Source organism: Phyllopteryx taeniolatus, chromosome 3 (assembly GCF_024500385.1).
Source record: "Phyllopteryx taeniolatus isolate TA_2022b chromosome 3, UOR_Ptae_1.2, whole genome shotgun sequence".
Taxonomy (NCBI): Eukaryota; Metazoa; Chordata; class Actinopteri; order Syngnathiformes; family Syngnathidae; genus Phyllopteryx; species Phyllopteryx taeniolatus.
The window spans coordinates 3,209,596-3,224,671 of NC_084504.1; the positions used below are offsets into that span (position 1 = coordinate 3,209,596).

A 15,076-nucleotide genomic window follows, 5' to 3' on the forward strand; every position below is an offset into this window, starting at 1 on the left:
GATGACGCTATTATCTGCGACGTTTGTAGTTCTTTCTTCAAGTTTATAATCCTGTAGTTTTATTACACGTAAATGGAGGATATATCGTCGCATAGTCCACCAATGGTGATTAGAAAGTGTGTGATCATCTGCTTGAAATTATAATTATACATCAGTGCAGTGATTCCCAACCTGTTGTTCACGTGTGCTGTGGGAATTGACCCAATTCGACTTAATTTGTCCGAAAATTATGTCTTTACAACAAATAATGTCTTTGTTAGTCTAATAGTTTGTGTGTATGGAAATATTAGCTTTTATAAGAATTGGGCTTTGCTCACTTTTAAATATAAACTGCTCTTATTCCGAATACAATTGTAGCAACTATTCACTAGGAAACTATTAAATTGTTACTTTGCAGCCAGGTGGAATATCAGCAAATGAAAAGCACAACAAAATGTTAATGTGACATTTATTTAAAAAAAGGGAGAATAGAGAATGCATAAAAGGAAAAAAAACATTTCACGTTCAACACAAGACACTGTTAGACAGCAACAGTTATAAACAACCATTTATACAACATGTACAAATATTCTTTTCCTGAACAGTTTCTATTTAAATTGAAAATAACTTAAATAGGTTTCTATGTAAAAGTGCAAATCCTTATGCATGAAAAGAAGAACGGTGACAAGAAGGATGCTTTGATGAATTCACTGGCTATCAGGTTTTAAAACATCACAAGCATCTTTCAATACAAAGCTATTCTGTCATACATAATGCTTTAAATGTACAGCTTTCATGTGTAGAATATCCCTCATATTTATTAGGGTGTTTTATATTGCAATCAAGCTGTGTTACCGAGCATACTCTCAGTTAGGACTACAGTATATTCTAATGCCGACTTAAAGAATCTCAGCCTTCGCGACGGCTTGTGCATCATGGCTTATACGCACTCAAAAAACTGTAGTGTTCACAGTCAACATTATAGGATGACAACAATTTTCATTGAGTTTTTTTGAATAGTGTTTGCCTTAAATCCTCTGTACAGTGTGAACCCAGATATGGTGGCATTCAGTGTACACAAAATTTGGGGGGGAAATTAAAAACAAAAATAAAAACTGCACATCTCAACAAATATGAGGGGGTTGGTGGTTCTCCACAGTCTTCAGGCATGATGCTAAAAGGTGACAAACTACCAAGAGAAGTAACCCACACACTAATGGGCCTTACATGCTCCTGTGTTAACATGCAAGTGATACACGAGAAGTGAAAAGAGACAAGGACAAGAGTATTACACAGCATATCTGCAAGTACTGGTCACCTTAGCATCCACTGGAGGGAAAAGTGGAAATGTGTCTCATCAATATGTCTTTATGCATTGCAAATACAAAAGCAGTAAGTGTGTGATCAACTATGATTTCTGTTCAGCTCCTGCAGCTGACTGGGCTGCACTCTCAGGTTTTAAGATCTGGTAGGTGATGAGGTACTCTGGGAAGGCCTGAGTGAAACAGAGAAAGGGGTAATTTGCTGGGATACTCCGAATGTTCCGTTTTATTTGTGCTGCTTTTGAATAGGAAATGTACCTGCTCTCCTCTGTAAATCACATACTCTGCATAGGCCAAGCCATTTACACTAGGCCGCCCGATCACAGAGTGGTGTCCTGGGGGAGCGTGGGCCATTTTCATGGCACTGAACTGTAGGAAGGACTTACCTAGAGTCACCCTGCAGAACAACATCTGCCTGCAATCAGCACAGCAAAGGAAATAGTTAAACAATGATCTATTTAAAGAGACGCAGACCCACAATATTGTGACTATTTTAGATGGTTAGCTCACCTGTGGCACAGATAGCAGGACCGGTCTTTGTGTGTCGGACAGCCTGTGCCTCCGCCGATACCGTAAACATACTGGTTGCTCTTGGAAGAGTTCTCAGCGAAGTAGATGCCTGCCCCGAACATTCCTCCAATGTAGGCGTGACGCTCATCAAATCCTTTGTGGATGATGGCATTGATGAATGGTGAACCTGAGGGAAGACAGCTTTCAAGATGATGTACAATAGCTCTTTTGCATATACTGTAGGGTTAAAGAAGGGGAAAATCTGCAATACATTCCAATGTGCATACATTTAACTTTTTTTCCCTACAAACAGATATGTACAGTAAAATAGATATAGATCTTGCCCACATGTGAGGGCAATCATTTTGTTTACTCAAGCGACGCTGAATTGAAGTTCACTTGTACCTCAACTTTAGAAACACAAAGGGAGAGGGGGGGGTGTCTTAACTTTGTTAAAATAAATGACCAGTCGCCTCAGTGCAGCACTTATATATAATAAGATTATATTGTGCAAAGGAGGCTTTCACGGTGTGTAACGTCGATGCGCTCCCTCCCGCTCCGAGCCTTAGCCTACACCGCGCGGAACTTCAGTCAAGTCTATTGGGTGAGTGAAACAATCAAATAAGTCTATGCCAACATTGAGGCAGCTAACCAGTTAAACGCTGTGTTGCACTTATGCTCTGATGGTTTTTAGCGTTTATTTTAGTATTCAAAGGAATGTAACAGCCGATGACCAAAAAACAAAAGCTTAACATTGAGCTAAAACTTCACTAGGTCAAACTAGCAACTTTACATCACAATGAATTTGGACAAAATTCACAAATGTCTCACAATATCACCTTGTGATATTGCGTGATAAATACCTTGTGCCTCATCGGTGGGTAGGTCAATGTTTTATAGCATCCATTTATGATTGTTTTTCTTGCCTTGTTGGTTTACTTTCGTTTTCAAAATTCACCGGTGTCGTGTGAAGTTACTTTTAGGGCCAAAAGGCAGAGTACCCATCAAAATAAAAGGCTACAAGCTTAAAACAGGAGGTCAAGTTAAAACTTGCACATAAAAACCATTTGACGTGATAAAACAGTTGCAAATAACTATTTTAACAATGCTATATTTAACTTTTAGCTGAAACAATTAATGAATATTAAGTCAATTGTGTTAGTTCCACACACACATTGCCTTTTAGTTCATAGGTTTGACATTGATATTGGTAAAAAGAACCCAGAGTCAAATGTTCATTTTAGTCTAGGCTGCGGGCTGGATGTTAATAATTTCGACACCCTTTATTTAAACTATGCAAACTTTTTTGACCCAGCCCCCTAAAAGAATCGGACTCGAGAATCATTTGGAACCAGAATCGGGACCGGCATCGCTCAAATTAAAATGATGCCCAACCCTATTTGCATATGCTTAATATCATAGCTTATCAAATGCTTGATTAGGAACGCAGTGTGTTCACCATGCACAGCACACAAACCCGGGAAGCCTGGCTCCGGTCCGAAAATCAAACCGATTATAGATGTGCATACCGTGAAACAGCATGCGCTCGTTGTGGTGGTTGTGGTTCTCGTCCGCGATCTCCTTCTGCCTGTGTGTGTAACGTTCCCTCAATTTCTTGTTCACCACTTTTTGGATCTGTGGGCCAAAAATTAAAATTAAAAGACAATGTGTAACCCCCACCTGGAAAAGCTGATGCTCCTTTCACAGTGCGTTTAAAACGCAAATAAAAATGAGAAGAAAAAAAAGACTTGAGACCTTGATGATGTTGTATCTGCTGAACACGCCGCCTGCGTTGCCGCCATCTCTGTGCTCTCTGATGGTGCTCTGCATCTGAGAGACAAAAACATGTTTAATGCTGTTACAACAGAAATGATGAGGAATATAAAAGCACCTTTCATCACACACTCAGTTGCCATTTTATTAGGTACACTGAGCACGACAATACAACAGTTCTGCATTAATGTCCCTCTTCATAAGGTTGATCGTGTTGAAGGTTTATTTAATCTGGGAATACAGTTGACCTGGGAAAGATCATTTTTGACCAAGTACCAATAGTTTTTCCTTTTTCAATTGGTAATCAAAAAATTAACAAGTGACTTATTGTTTTTTAATTTATTAAAAGAAAGAGGACAAAAATCATATTTCACATTTCAATTTTAGGCTCAGAAAATAATTTAAAACAATAAATAAAAATAATTTTAAAAAACAAACATGGAAAAAACGGCCACAGGACAGAATTTGATTTTAATATTGAATTGGTCAGGTTTATGTGACCTAGTTGAGCTACGTTAGCTTGTTATCTGCCACATTCGCATTGAGTTGAATTTGTTGCCAGCTTGATTCTGATATTTACAGCAATTGTCAACGTGTTACTAGGGAGCGCACAGCAATGACGTGATTATTGTGTGCTCAGCAGGTTTTGCCGGTGGTGATCGTGCTGTTATGTGAAGCTGTTGAGAACGACAAATAAATAGACAAAACAACCTGAACGTATTATTATTATTGGAGACAGACAATTCGGTCCGGACAACCACAGATCAGCCATATTATATCAAGGACGAATGTGTTTGAAGTGTTATTGTAGTCTGCTCCATGCATTATGTCTGACACGAAGAGAGATGATTTCACCGCCGTTTGCCATTCCCATCGCATTCTTTTCAACTCAAACATGTCCACATGCAACACCACAATGTGGACGAGTATGAAAATGCAAAGAACGAATGATACATGGATTTTGAGTATTTAACACATCACTGTTTTTCTCAAAACATATATTTCGAAAGTTGCTATTGACAAAGATTTCACCAGTAACCCAAGTAACCCATACATACAAAGAAAGTATAACAAATAAGATCAGAAATTAAGTTGTGTGTTATCATGTGAAATGACACAGAGAAAAATTATTGAACAGCCCAACTGGTATTTATTTAATACTTTGTACAAAAGCCTTTGTTTGCAATGACAGCTTCAAGATGCCTCCTGTATGGAGAAACTAGTCGCACGCATTGCTTTGGTGTGATTTTGGCCCATTCCTTCACACAAGCAGTCTTCAAATCTTGAAGGTTCCGTGGGCTTTTATGGACCTTAAGTTTCAGTTCTTTCCATAGATTTTCGCTTGGACTCAAGTCAGGGGCCATTCTAGCAGCTTTATTTTTTTCTTTGAAACCAATTGAGAGTTTCCTTGGCAGTATGTTTTGGATCATTATCCTGCTGAAATGTCCACCCTCGTTTCATTTTCATCATCCTCATACATGGCAGCAAATCTCTGTCAAGAATGTCTTGGTACATTTGCCCATTCATCCTTCCTTCAATAATGTGATGTTTACCAGAAGCATTTGCTGAAAAGCAGCCCCACATGTTCCGACCTTCGAACTTCACTGTTGGTATCAGACATGCAAACACCAAAAGCACGAAAAAGGTGTGCTTCGCAGTTATGCTGGGACCACAACCAGGGCCATGACCCGCAGCACCTCAACGCGAAAATACAAAAGGCCAGTGCAACAAAAATACGACACTGGCTTATCTGATGAGCAAAAATGTTGCTTAAACGTAAGCAATAGAGGATGTCTGCTCAGGTTGGTAGAGTAGCCAAATATTGTACTCAAGAGGACTGTTACTTCAACTCCTGTGACTTATTCAAAGCAGGTCCCGAGCGGACAGGCGGACCCTTAGGCCGAGGCACTCGCATATTAGTTCGCCACGGAGTAATATTCCGAAATTACATCTCTGTGTGGATTAGGGCTGCGCGATACAGACAATATTTCATACCTCAATATTCATGCCAGATATCTCGATAACGATGCGATAACGATATCACTATGGGTTCAGTGAAAACTATTATTTTTTTTATTTAGAAAAAGCAAAATATCAATTCAAAAGGATGTGGAAAGTGCTTTTTTTAAAACAATTAGAACGTACTGACAGTCATCAACATTAACAAAGTCAGCAATAAATACAAAAGAAAGTAAGTTTTCAGCAATGGGGTCTTGTGTGGTGAGCGTGCATACAGGCCATGGTGGCAGAGTACATTACTCACGGTTTTCCTTGTGACAACAGTACCTGCTAATTCCAGGTCTTTCTGAAGCTCTCCACAGGTGCTCCTTGGCTCTTGGACACAGTTGTGCTCATATGTTTGATTACCCAGACAGAATTTGGAAGAGGGGTACAATTCTTTAAAGAAAATGAATGATGGACCAGGCGAAACATTTAATTTTATTTTAATGGGATTCAAATTAAACTGTCAAGCATTTCAGAAAAGCATTATCATGAAAGAAAATATAACCATAAAGAAATGGATGATGGTTGTTGTTCAGTCAGTCGTTTTTCACAAATTCTGCCAGGGTATGTAAACTTACAAGCACATCTGTACATATATACAGTCGTACGTACCCCCGTCATATTGGAATGAAAGTGTAGGCTATACCTCTCATAACCTCTAGGTGGTATAGTGGAAGTGTACACACTTGACACTATTGAAAGTGTGAATTATTGACTTTTGACAATTTCTTGGGAAAATAAATGCGCATTATACACGAGTAAATCCGGTACTTGGGTTGTTCCCAACATCTGGTGAAAATTTCATGTCAATAGCACCTTTGGAAATATGTTTAGTGAGAAAAATGGTGACAAATACTTATTTCAGCCACTGTATACTCTATCGATATTTTGGTTTGTGAGAAATACCCCTCAGTACGATGACGTACAGATGTACAGCACAGGCAGACAATCACAGTACTAAATATTATATAAAACAAAAAACTGTCAATCATAACCAAGTGTTATGACCTCAGTCTACGAGATACCCTTTATCACTGTGAACAAGATAGAAATAATTCAACAGATCTCCAGGAAATTTGTAAAACTAAGGGGACATCGACCACAACCCATTTTGGTAATGAACGTGCTGATTCAGAGATACAGTGGGTACGGAATGTATTCAGAGCCCCTTAAATTGTTCACTCTGTTATATTGCAGCCATGTGCTAGAATCCTTTCATTTTTTTCTCATTAATGCACACACAGCACCCCATATTGACAGGAAAAAACAGAAGTTGAAATTTTTGCAGTTATTAAAAAAGAAAAACTCAAATATCACACAGCCGTAAGTATTCAGACCCTTTGCTGTGACACTCATTTAACTTGGGTGCTGTTCATTTCTTCTGATCATCCTTGAGATGGTTTTACACCTTCATTGGAGTCCAGCTGTGTTTGATTATACTGATTGGACTTGATTAGGAAATCCACACACCTGTCTATATAAGACCTTACAGCTCACTGTGCATGTCAGAGCAAATGAGAATCATGAGGTCAAAGGAACTGCCTGAAGAGCTCAGGCAGAATTGTGGCAAGGCACAGATCTGGCCAAGGTTACAAAAAAATTTCTGCTGCACTTAAGGTTCCTAAAAGCACAGTGGCCACTATAACCCTTAAATGGAAGACGTTTGGGACGACCAGAACCCTTCCTAGAGCTGGCCGTCTGGCAAAACTGCGCAATCAAGGGGAGAAGAGCCTTGGTGAGAGAGGTAAAGAAAAACCCAAAGATCACTGTGGCTGAGCTCCAAAGATGAAGGTGGGATAAAGTTCTAGAAAGTCAACCATCACTGCAGCCCTCCACCAGTCGTGGCTTTATGGCAGAGTGGCCTGACAGAAGCATCTCCTCAGTGCAAGACACATGAAAGCCTGCATGGAGTTTGCTTATAAAAAAAACAAAAAACACCTGCGGAATTCAAGATTTTGAGAAATAAGACTCTCTGGTCTGATGAGACCAAGATAGAATTAAGGCCAAAACGTTCTAACTGGCATGTGTGGTGAAAACCAGGCAATGTTCATCACCTGTCCAATACAGTCTCAACAGTGAAGCAAGGTGGTGGCAGCATCATGCTGTGGAATGAGAAAGGGTGCCTCGACTAAATACTGAGCAAAGGGTCTGAATACTGATGGCTGTGTGATATTTCAGCTTTTCTTTTTTAATAAATCTGAAAACATTTCAACAATTCCGTTTTTTTCTGTCAATATAGGGTGCTGTGTGTACATTAATGAGGAAAAAAAAACAACGAATGATTTCAGCAAATGGCTGCAGTATAAAGTAAAAAAATTAAGGGGGTCTGAATACTTTCCATACCCACTGTATATATATTTTTTTGTCGTAATCGTGGCATGTGCACACGCAGCGGCTTATCTCTGTCCCGACCGAACGGTGCTTTCATGTCTTTCGTCTTATATGTCGTGTTTTAGCCCGTCTTCATCAAGTCTACATGTTCCAAGGCGCAGATACAGTCGTAGGTTTCTGTTCGACAAAGGCATAACTACTTTTACTGAGTTAAAGCCTACTCTCACTGAGGAGCTATGGAACTGCGGTCTGCTCAGGGTGCCTATAACAACTCCGATGCCCACTCCTGCATCGCGCCCACATTGGAGGCGCCACGAACGGCGAAGGAGGAAGCAGAAGCGGGGCAAGCGTGGAGGTATCCGAGCAAGGCTTGCGGCTAAACCACAAAAGCCGGCAATTCCCACCATCGTGTTAGCCAACGTATGCTCTCTGGACAACAGGCTGGATTACATTTGACTACTCCACTCTACCCGTAAGACTGTGTTTGCTGAGTGCTGTGTTTTTGTGTTTGTGGAAACATGGCTTAGCAGCAGCGTTCCAGACAGCGGCATTCAGCTCGACCGGCTAGCATGCTACCGAGCGGACAGCGCTCTCGTCGAGGCAGGTAAGACCTGCGGCGGCGGGCTCTGTGTTTACATCAATATTGCTCAGTCAACACTGCTCACTACTACAGAAGTTTATAGTTCTGAAGTGCCAGCCGTTTTATTTACCAAAGGAATTTACTGCCATACTGCTTGTGGCTGTTTACATCCCTCTCAGCTCCAATAACAACAACAGGAGTGAGGCGCTGAGGGAACTATACCATTACATCAGTGAGCAGCAGACAGCCCACCCAGATGCTTTCCTCATCCTGACTGGGGATTTCAACCATGCTGACCCCAAGACTGTGTTTCCAAAACTCTACTCAAGCATTCACTTTCCAACACGGAGAAGTAACACTGTGAACTATGTTTTTACAAAGGTTCTTCCCCTCCCTCACCCTGTAATACTAATGCCATCTTACAGATCACTGGTTAAAGTCAACCAACCAGTTAAACAGGTACGTGTGGCCAGAAGGGTCCCTAGAGGCACTTCAAGACTGTTTTGCCACCACAGACTGGACAATGTTCAAACAGGCTGCCACCTACAACTCCATCACTGACCTTCAGGAGTATACAGAGACTGTTACCGTCTACATTAGCAAGTGCATGGATGATGTCCCCACCACTAAGTCCATCACTGTTTGTGCTAATCAGAAGCTATGGCTGACGGCGGAAGTCTACAGAAAGTCTGTAACATTGCTTTTAGATCTGGGGATGAGGAGGGCCTGAGGACAGCCAGAGCCAAATCTGTCCTGTGGCATCAGGGAGGCCAAGAAGGAGTACTCCAGGAGGATCGCCCACTGCTTCAGTAACAGCAGTGAGTGTCTGTGGGAAGGTATTCAGACCATTACGGACTACAAGCGCTCACCACAGACCTGTGACCGCTCCACCTCCCTGCTGAATGAGCTAAACAACTTCTTTGCGTGCTTTGAGGCACACAACAGCACACCTAAACTGTAAACCATTCTACTCGCCAAGTGAGTTCGCATCATTCATCCTGACTGCAGCCTACATCCCGCCTCAAGCTAACACGAATGCCGCACTGCTAACGCTCGCCGAACAAGTCAACGAAATTGAAAAAAAAACTCCTGGACTCACCCCTCATTATTCTCGGGGACTTTAACAAAGCTAAACTCAACCACGAACTCCCTAAATACAAGCAGCACATTGACTGTCCTACCAGGGAAAATACTTTAGACCACTGCTACACTACGGTAAAAAACGCATACCGTGCTATTCCTCGTGCAGCCCTGGGCTCGTCTGATCATGGCTTAATTCACTTAATACCGACGTACAGGCAAGAACTTAAATGCGCGAAGCCTACAGTGAAAACTGTGAAAAAGTGGACAAATGAAGCCAAGATGGAACTTCAAAGCTGTTTAGACTGCACAGACTGGAGTGTCTTTGAAAATTCAGCTGGCAGCCTGGATGAATATACGGACACGGTTACATCCTATATAAGTTTCTGTGAAGAGGTTTGTGTACCAACAAAATCATTTCGCACATTCAACAACAACAAGCCGTGGTTCACTGCTAAACTTAAGCAGCTTCGCCAAGCTAAGGAGGACGCATATCAGAGCGGGGACAGGGCCCTGTATAATAGAGCTAGAAACCAGCTGACTAAAGAAATTAACATTGCAAAAAGAAACTATGCAGCAAAGTTGGAAAAACAGTTTAGCGCAAACGACTCTAAATCAGTCTGGCATGCATTCCAATCGCTGACTAATTACAAGCGACGATCCCCCCAAACTGAGAACAATAGCACACTAGCCAACGACTTGAATACCTTCTACTGCAGATTTGAAAAGGACAGTTTCACACCACACACCCACCCGGCCGCACCCGCGACCACAATCACACCTCTGACTTCTGCGTTAACCATTCATGAACAGGATGTGAGACGCATCTTCAAACAACAAAAGATTAACAAAGCGGCAGGCCCGGACCATGTGTCCCCATCCTGCCTCAAAGTCTGCGCGGACCAGCTCGCTCCAATCTTCACTCAGATCTTCAATAGATCTCTGGAACTGTGCGAAGTTCCATCCTGTTTCAAACGCTCCACCATCATTCCAGTCCCCAAGAAACCTGCAATCTCGGGTCTGAATGACTACAGGCCTGTCGCTTTGACATCTGTGGTCATGAAGTCCTTTGAACGTCTCGTGCTGGACCACCTCAAGAGTGTCACAGGTCCCCTGCTGGACCCCCTGCAGTTTGCCTACCAAGCGAACAAGTCTGCGGATGATGCAGTCAACATGGGACTGCACTTCATCCTAGAACACCTCGACAGTGAAGGGACCTACGCGAGGATCCTGTTCGTGGACTTCAGCTCAGCGTTCAACACCATCATCCCTGAACTCCTTTCATCCAAGCTTCTCCAGCTCAGCGTCTCACCTGCCATCTGCCAGTGGATTTACAGCTCTCTGATGGGCAGGACACAGCAGGTGAGGCTGGGGGAGGCCACCTCATCCACACGCAGCATCAGCACTGGGGCGCCCCAAGGTTGTGTCCTCTCTCCGCTGCTCTTCTCTCTCTACACGAACGACTGCACCTCAGCGAACCAGACTGTCAAACTCCTGAAGTTTGCAGATGACACCACTGTCATCTGCCTCATCAAGGACAGTGACGAGTCTGCATATCGACAGGAAGTGCAGCGGCTGAAGCTGTGGTGCGGCCGACACAACCTGGAGCTGAACACGCTCAAGACTGTAGAGATGATCGTGGACTTCAGGAGGCATCCTTCGCCACAGCTGCCCCTCACGTTGTCCAGCCGCCTTGTGTCAACCGTCGAGACCTTCAAGTTCCTGGGAATTACAATCTCTCAGGACCTGAAGTGGGCGACTAACATCAACTCCGTCCTCAAAAAGGCCCAGCAGAGGATGTACTTCCTGCAGCTTCTGAGAAAGCACGGCCTTCCACCGGAGCTGCTGAGACAGTTCTACACCGCGGTAGTCGAATCAGTCCTGTGTTCTTCCATCAGTCTGGTTTGGTGCTGCTACAAAAAAGGACAAACTCCGACTGCAACGGACAATCAAAACTGCTGAAAGGATTGTCGGTACCCCCCTACCCACCCTTGAGGACTTGCACGCTGCCAGAACTAAGACAAGGGCGTGTAAAATCCTCTCGGACCCTCCGCACCCCGGTCACCAGCTCTTCCAGCTCCTTCCCTCAGGTAGGCGCTACCGATCAATGCAAACTAGAACTAGTAGACATTCCAACAGCTTCTTCCCTCTTGCGATCAACTTCTTAAACACCTAACCTATAATTACATTACAACAAGCTGGCAATTTTTTTTGACTTGAGTTCGTTGTCACATTTCTGTGGGGCCAATTATGTATTACTCGTGCACTCACTGTAGTTGTCTCGCCATGCTGCACTATTTGCATATACTGGCCACTCATGCCAGAGTAGCATCTGCTCCATTGCACACTGTTTGAGGAGTATCTGTAACATTTGCACAACCAACATTGTCCCAGATTATCGCACTACTCGTCACTTTAAACCGCATACACTCCTTGAAGTCTCAGCGCCCCTTGCACAATGGTCATTGCACCGGTCTATTGCAATATTAGTCATTAGTCACTGCTCTTAGTGCTAGAGGACTGCATCTTTTTGCACAATTGTTTTTTGTCAATGTCTCTGTCTCCAAAGTGTTCTGTAAATTGACTGTCTGTTGTACTAGAGCGGCTCCAACTACCGGAGACAAATTCCTTGTGTGTTTTGGACATACTTGGCAAATAAAGATGATTCTGATTCTGACCTGCACAAAAGTCTCCACACCCTCCTGGTAACCAGGTGCAGTCACCGACGCGGGACAGCATGAGAAAAATCCCTCGTCACGATCAATGCACGTAAAGCCCCAGGCTCAGATAACATACCTGGTCATGTTCTGAGGGACAGTGCAGCTGAACTCATAGATGTCTTCACGGACATCTTCAACAGCTCCTTCAGTCAGGCTGATGTCCCTAAGTGCTTCAAAGCCACCACCATCATCCCGGTCCCGAATTTGTCGTCTCACTCCTGCTTCAATGACTACCATCCGGTAGCGCTCACGCCCGTCCTGATGAAGTGCTTCAAGCACCTAGTCATGCACCACATAAAGTCCCCCTCCACCCCCTTCTTGGACCCCTTCCAGTTTGCATATCGGTCCAACCGGTCAACCTATGATGCCATCTCCACCGCCCTCCACTCTCCCCTCACAAACCTGGACTCTAAGGACTCGTGTGTCAGAATGCTGTTCATAGACTTCAGCTCAGCATTCAATAGCATCATCCCCAACAACTGATTCACAAACTGGACCAGCTGGGGCTCAACACTTCGATGTGCAACTGGCTGCTCGACTTTCTGACAGCAAGACCGCAAGTAGTACGGGTCGGCAGCAACATATCCAGCACTATCACTCTGAACACGGGGCTCCTCAAGGATGTGTGTTGAGCCTCCTCCTCTTCACCCTGGTGACCTATGACTGCACACCGATACACAGTTCCAACCTCTTCATCAGGTTTGCAGACGACAACTGTGGTGGGTCTCCTCAGCAACGGGGACGAGACAGACTACAGGAGTGAGGTGAGCCGCTTGGCCGGGTGGTGCACGGACAACATTCTCTCCCTCAACATGGAGAAAAACAAGGAGATTGTTGTGAACTTTAGGTGAGTGCACTCCCGGCATGCTGAATGTCAACAGTGCTGTGGTGGAGAGGGTGCGCAGTATCAAGTTCCTGGGAGTGCACGTCACTGAGGACCTCCGCTGGCCAAGAAAGCTCACCAGCGTCTCTACTTCCTGTACAAGCTGAGAAGAGCCAGAGCTCCATCCCCCATCATGTGCTCGTTCTACAGAGGGACCATAGAAAGCATCCTTACCACCAGCATCACTGTGTGGTACGGAGCCCGCACCGCATCCTGCCACAAGACTCTCCATCGCATAGTGGGGGCAGATGAGAAGATCACTGGAACCTCTTTTTCCTCCCTGCAGAACATTTACAGCACCAGCCTCACCCGCAAAGCCCTCCGCATAGCGGGGGATGTCACACATCCATCCCACAGCCTCTTCAGTCTGCTGCCATCAGGGAGGAGACTGCGGAGTCTGTGGTCCAGGACCAGCCGACTTAAAGACAGTTTTATTCATCATGCTGTCAGGTAGCTGAACTCTCTGCACACTCTACCCTGGCTACCTATTTTGTCCTCATCCCACCTGAATCCTGAATCCCCAGGCACATGCACACACACGCACATAACTCCCCACACTGCCTCCTAATTTGTCAATGTCTTTGTGCCTTGGTACACAGACTTTGACGATGTTGCACATAAATCCCAATCTTTAATATGTACTTTAATATTTGCACATTTATACTTTTTATACTGTATATACCAGTTTTATTTAGCTTCTTTATACTAATATTTATTATTTATACTTTTTAAAATACTTTTTGTAGCACTTTGGGCCCTTGAGTACCGTAATTTCAATCCTCTGTATGTGCTACGCATATTGTAGAATTGACAAAGGTACCTTGTACATTGTTTTGCGGTCAAACTTGGAATATGTCTGCACTCTACGATTAGACTGAGCAGGGGTACCTAATGAACTGTCTAGTCAGTGCATTTTGTACAGTCCTCACATCTGCAGAAAACCATCTAACTGAACATCAGTGAGCCCAACTTACCTCCTCCTCCACCGACTGATATTCCTTGTCATCTGGGGCGAGGTCTATGAGGACGGTGCCCTGGTTGGCACAGTGGAATGTCAGGTATGGATTGGCACCTGGGTTAAGTAGAAAGAGAAACAGTTTAAATTGCTCTAGAGAAACTTACAAATGGCAATGACGTCAAAAAGGCCGCCTCACCTTGCTGACCACCCAGCAGCCTCTCTACACCCTTGATAAGTTTGTGTCGGTGCCCATATGCATTGATTCCAATTTCCTTCAACTCCTCGTGGCCCATGTCAACAAGGACATCCAAAGTGATCTAAAGTAAAACCACAGGTTTAAGAACTGATTCTTTAAATCAGCTTCGTCTAATGGTTTTGATGGGTAAGTGTGCCTTAAAGAGGGACTTCGCCGACAAATTCAACACAGTGAACTGCGATTCTCCAAATTGTATGATACATTAGGGTACATATTTACATTTCATATTTGAGTTACATTTCCATTTCCCACCTGTTCTCTTTCAAAAATGTCCCTCAAGTGCTCTAGACCCAAGCTCTTCAGGAATTGACTGATATTCATGTCCAGCATTGTCACTATTTAGGAAAAAAGGAAAGTAGGTGTCAACCAACAAATTAATGAGGACCCAAGAGGCAGATTTAAGAATTTTACATTCTCCTTCTTTGCGGTCAGTGCCTGCGGCTCCATCTGCCACTCCTGAGCTCCCAGCAGCAGCACCGCCAGCCAGCTCATTGAGTGGTCCGGCCAGGTTGTCTATGCTGCTAGCAGCCGATAAGCAGGACGGTGTGGAGGCTGGGGAGATGACGGAGGCGCTGACCACTGTGGCTTGTGGCTTAAAGCAACTTGGGAGTGCGTCTGGAGGCATGGCATCCATAAGGAGGGCCCGGATGTCATCAGCCTAAAGGTGCAGCAACCGAAAG

At 43.9% G+C, this 15,076-nt stretch overlaps 1 protein-coding gene across 2 annotated transcripts in view; it reads right to left on the minus strand.

Moving 5' to 3' along the window:
* Positions 1-431: 431 nt before the first annotated feature.
* LOC133474656 (poly [ADP-ribose] polymerase tankyrase-1) overlaps positions 432-15,076 on the minus strand; it is a 46,313-nt gene continuing 31,668 nt past the window's right edge. For both annotated transcript variants that reach the window (XM_061766502.1, XM_061766501.1), the window contains 9 exons: positions 14,808-15,054; positions 14,649-14,731; positions 14,337-14,457; positions 14,157-14,254; positions 3,567-3,641; positions 3,341-3,446; positions 1,812-1,998; positions 1,560-1,716; positions 432-1,474 (listed from right to left, as the gene is read on the minus strand). In XM_061766502.1, coding sequence (XP_061622486.1) covers positions 1,388-1,474; positions 1,560-1,716; positions 1,812-1,998; positions 3,341-3,446; positions 3,567-3,641; positions 14,157-14,254; positions 14,337-14,457; positions 14,649-14,731; positions 14,808-15,054 — 1,161 coding nt within the window. In that variant the 3' untranslated portion in view covers positions 432-1,387. The remainder of the gene's footprint in view (positions 1,475-1,559; positions 1,717-1,811; positions 1,999-3,340; positions 3,447-3,566; positions 3,642-14,156; positions 14,255-14,336; positions 14,458-14,648; positions 14,732-14,807; positions 15,055-15,076) is intronic.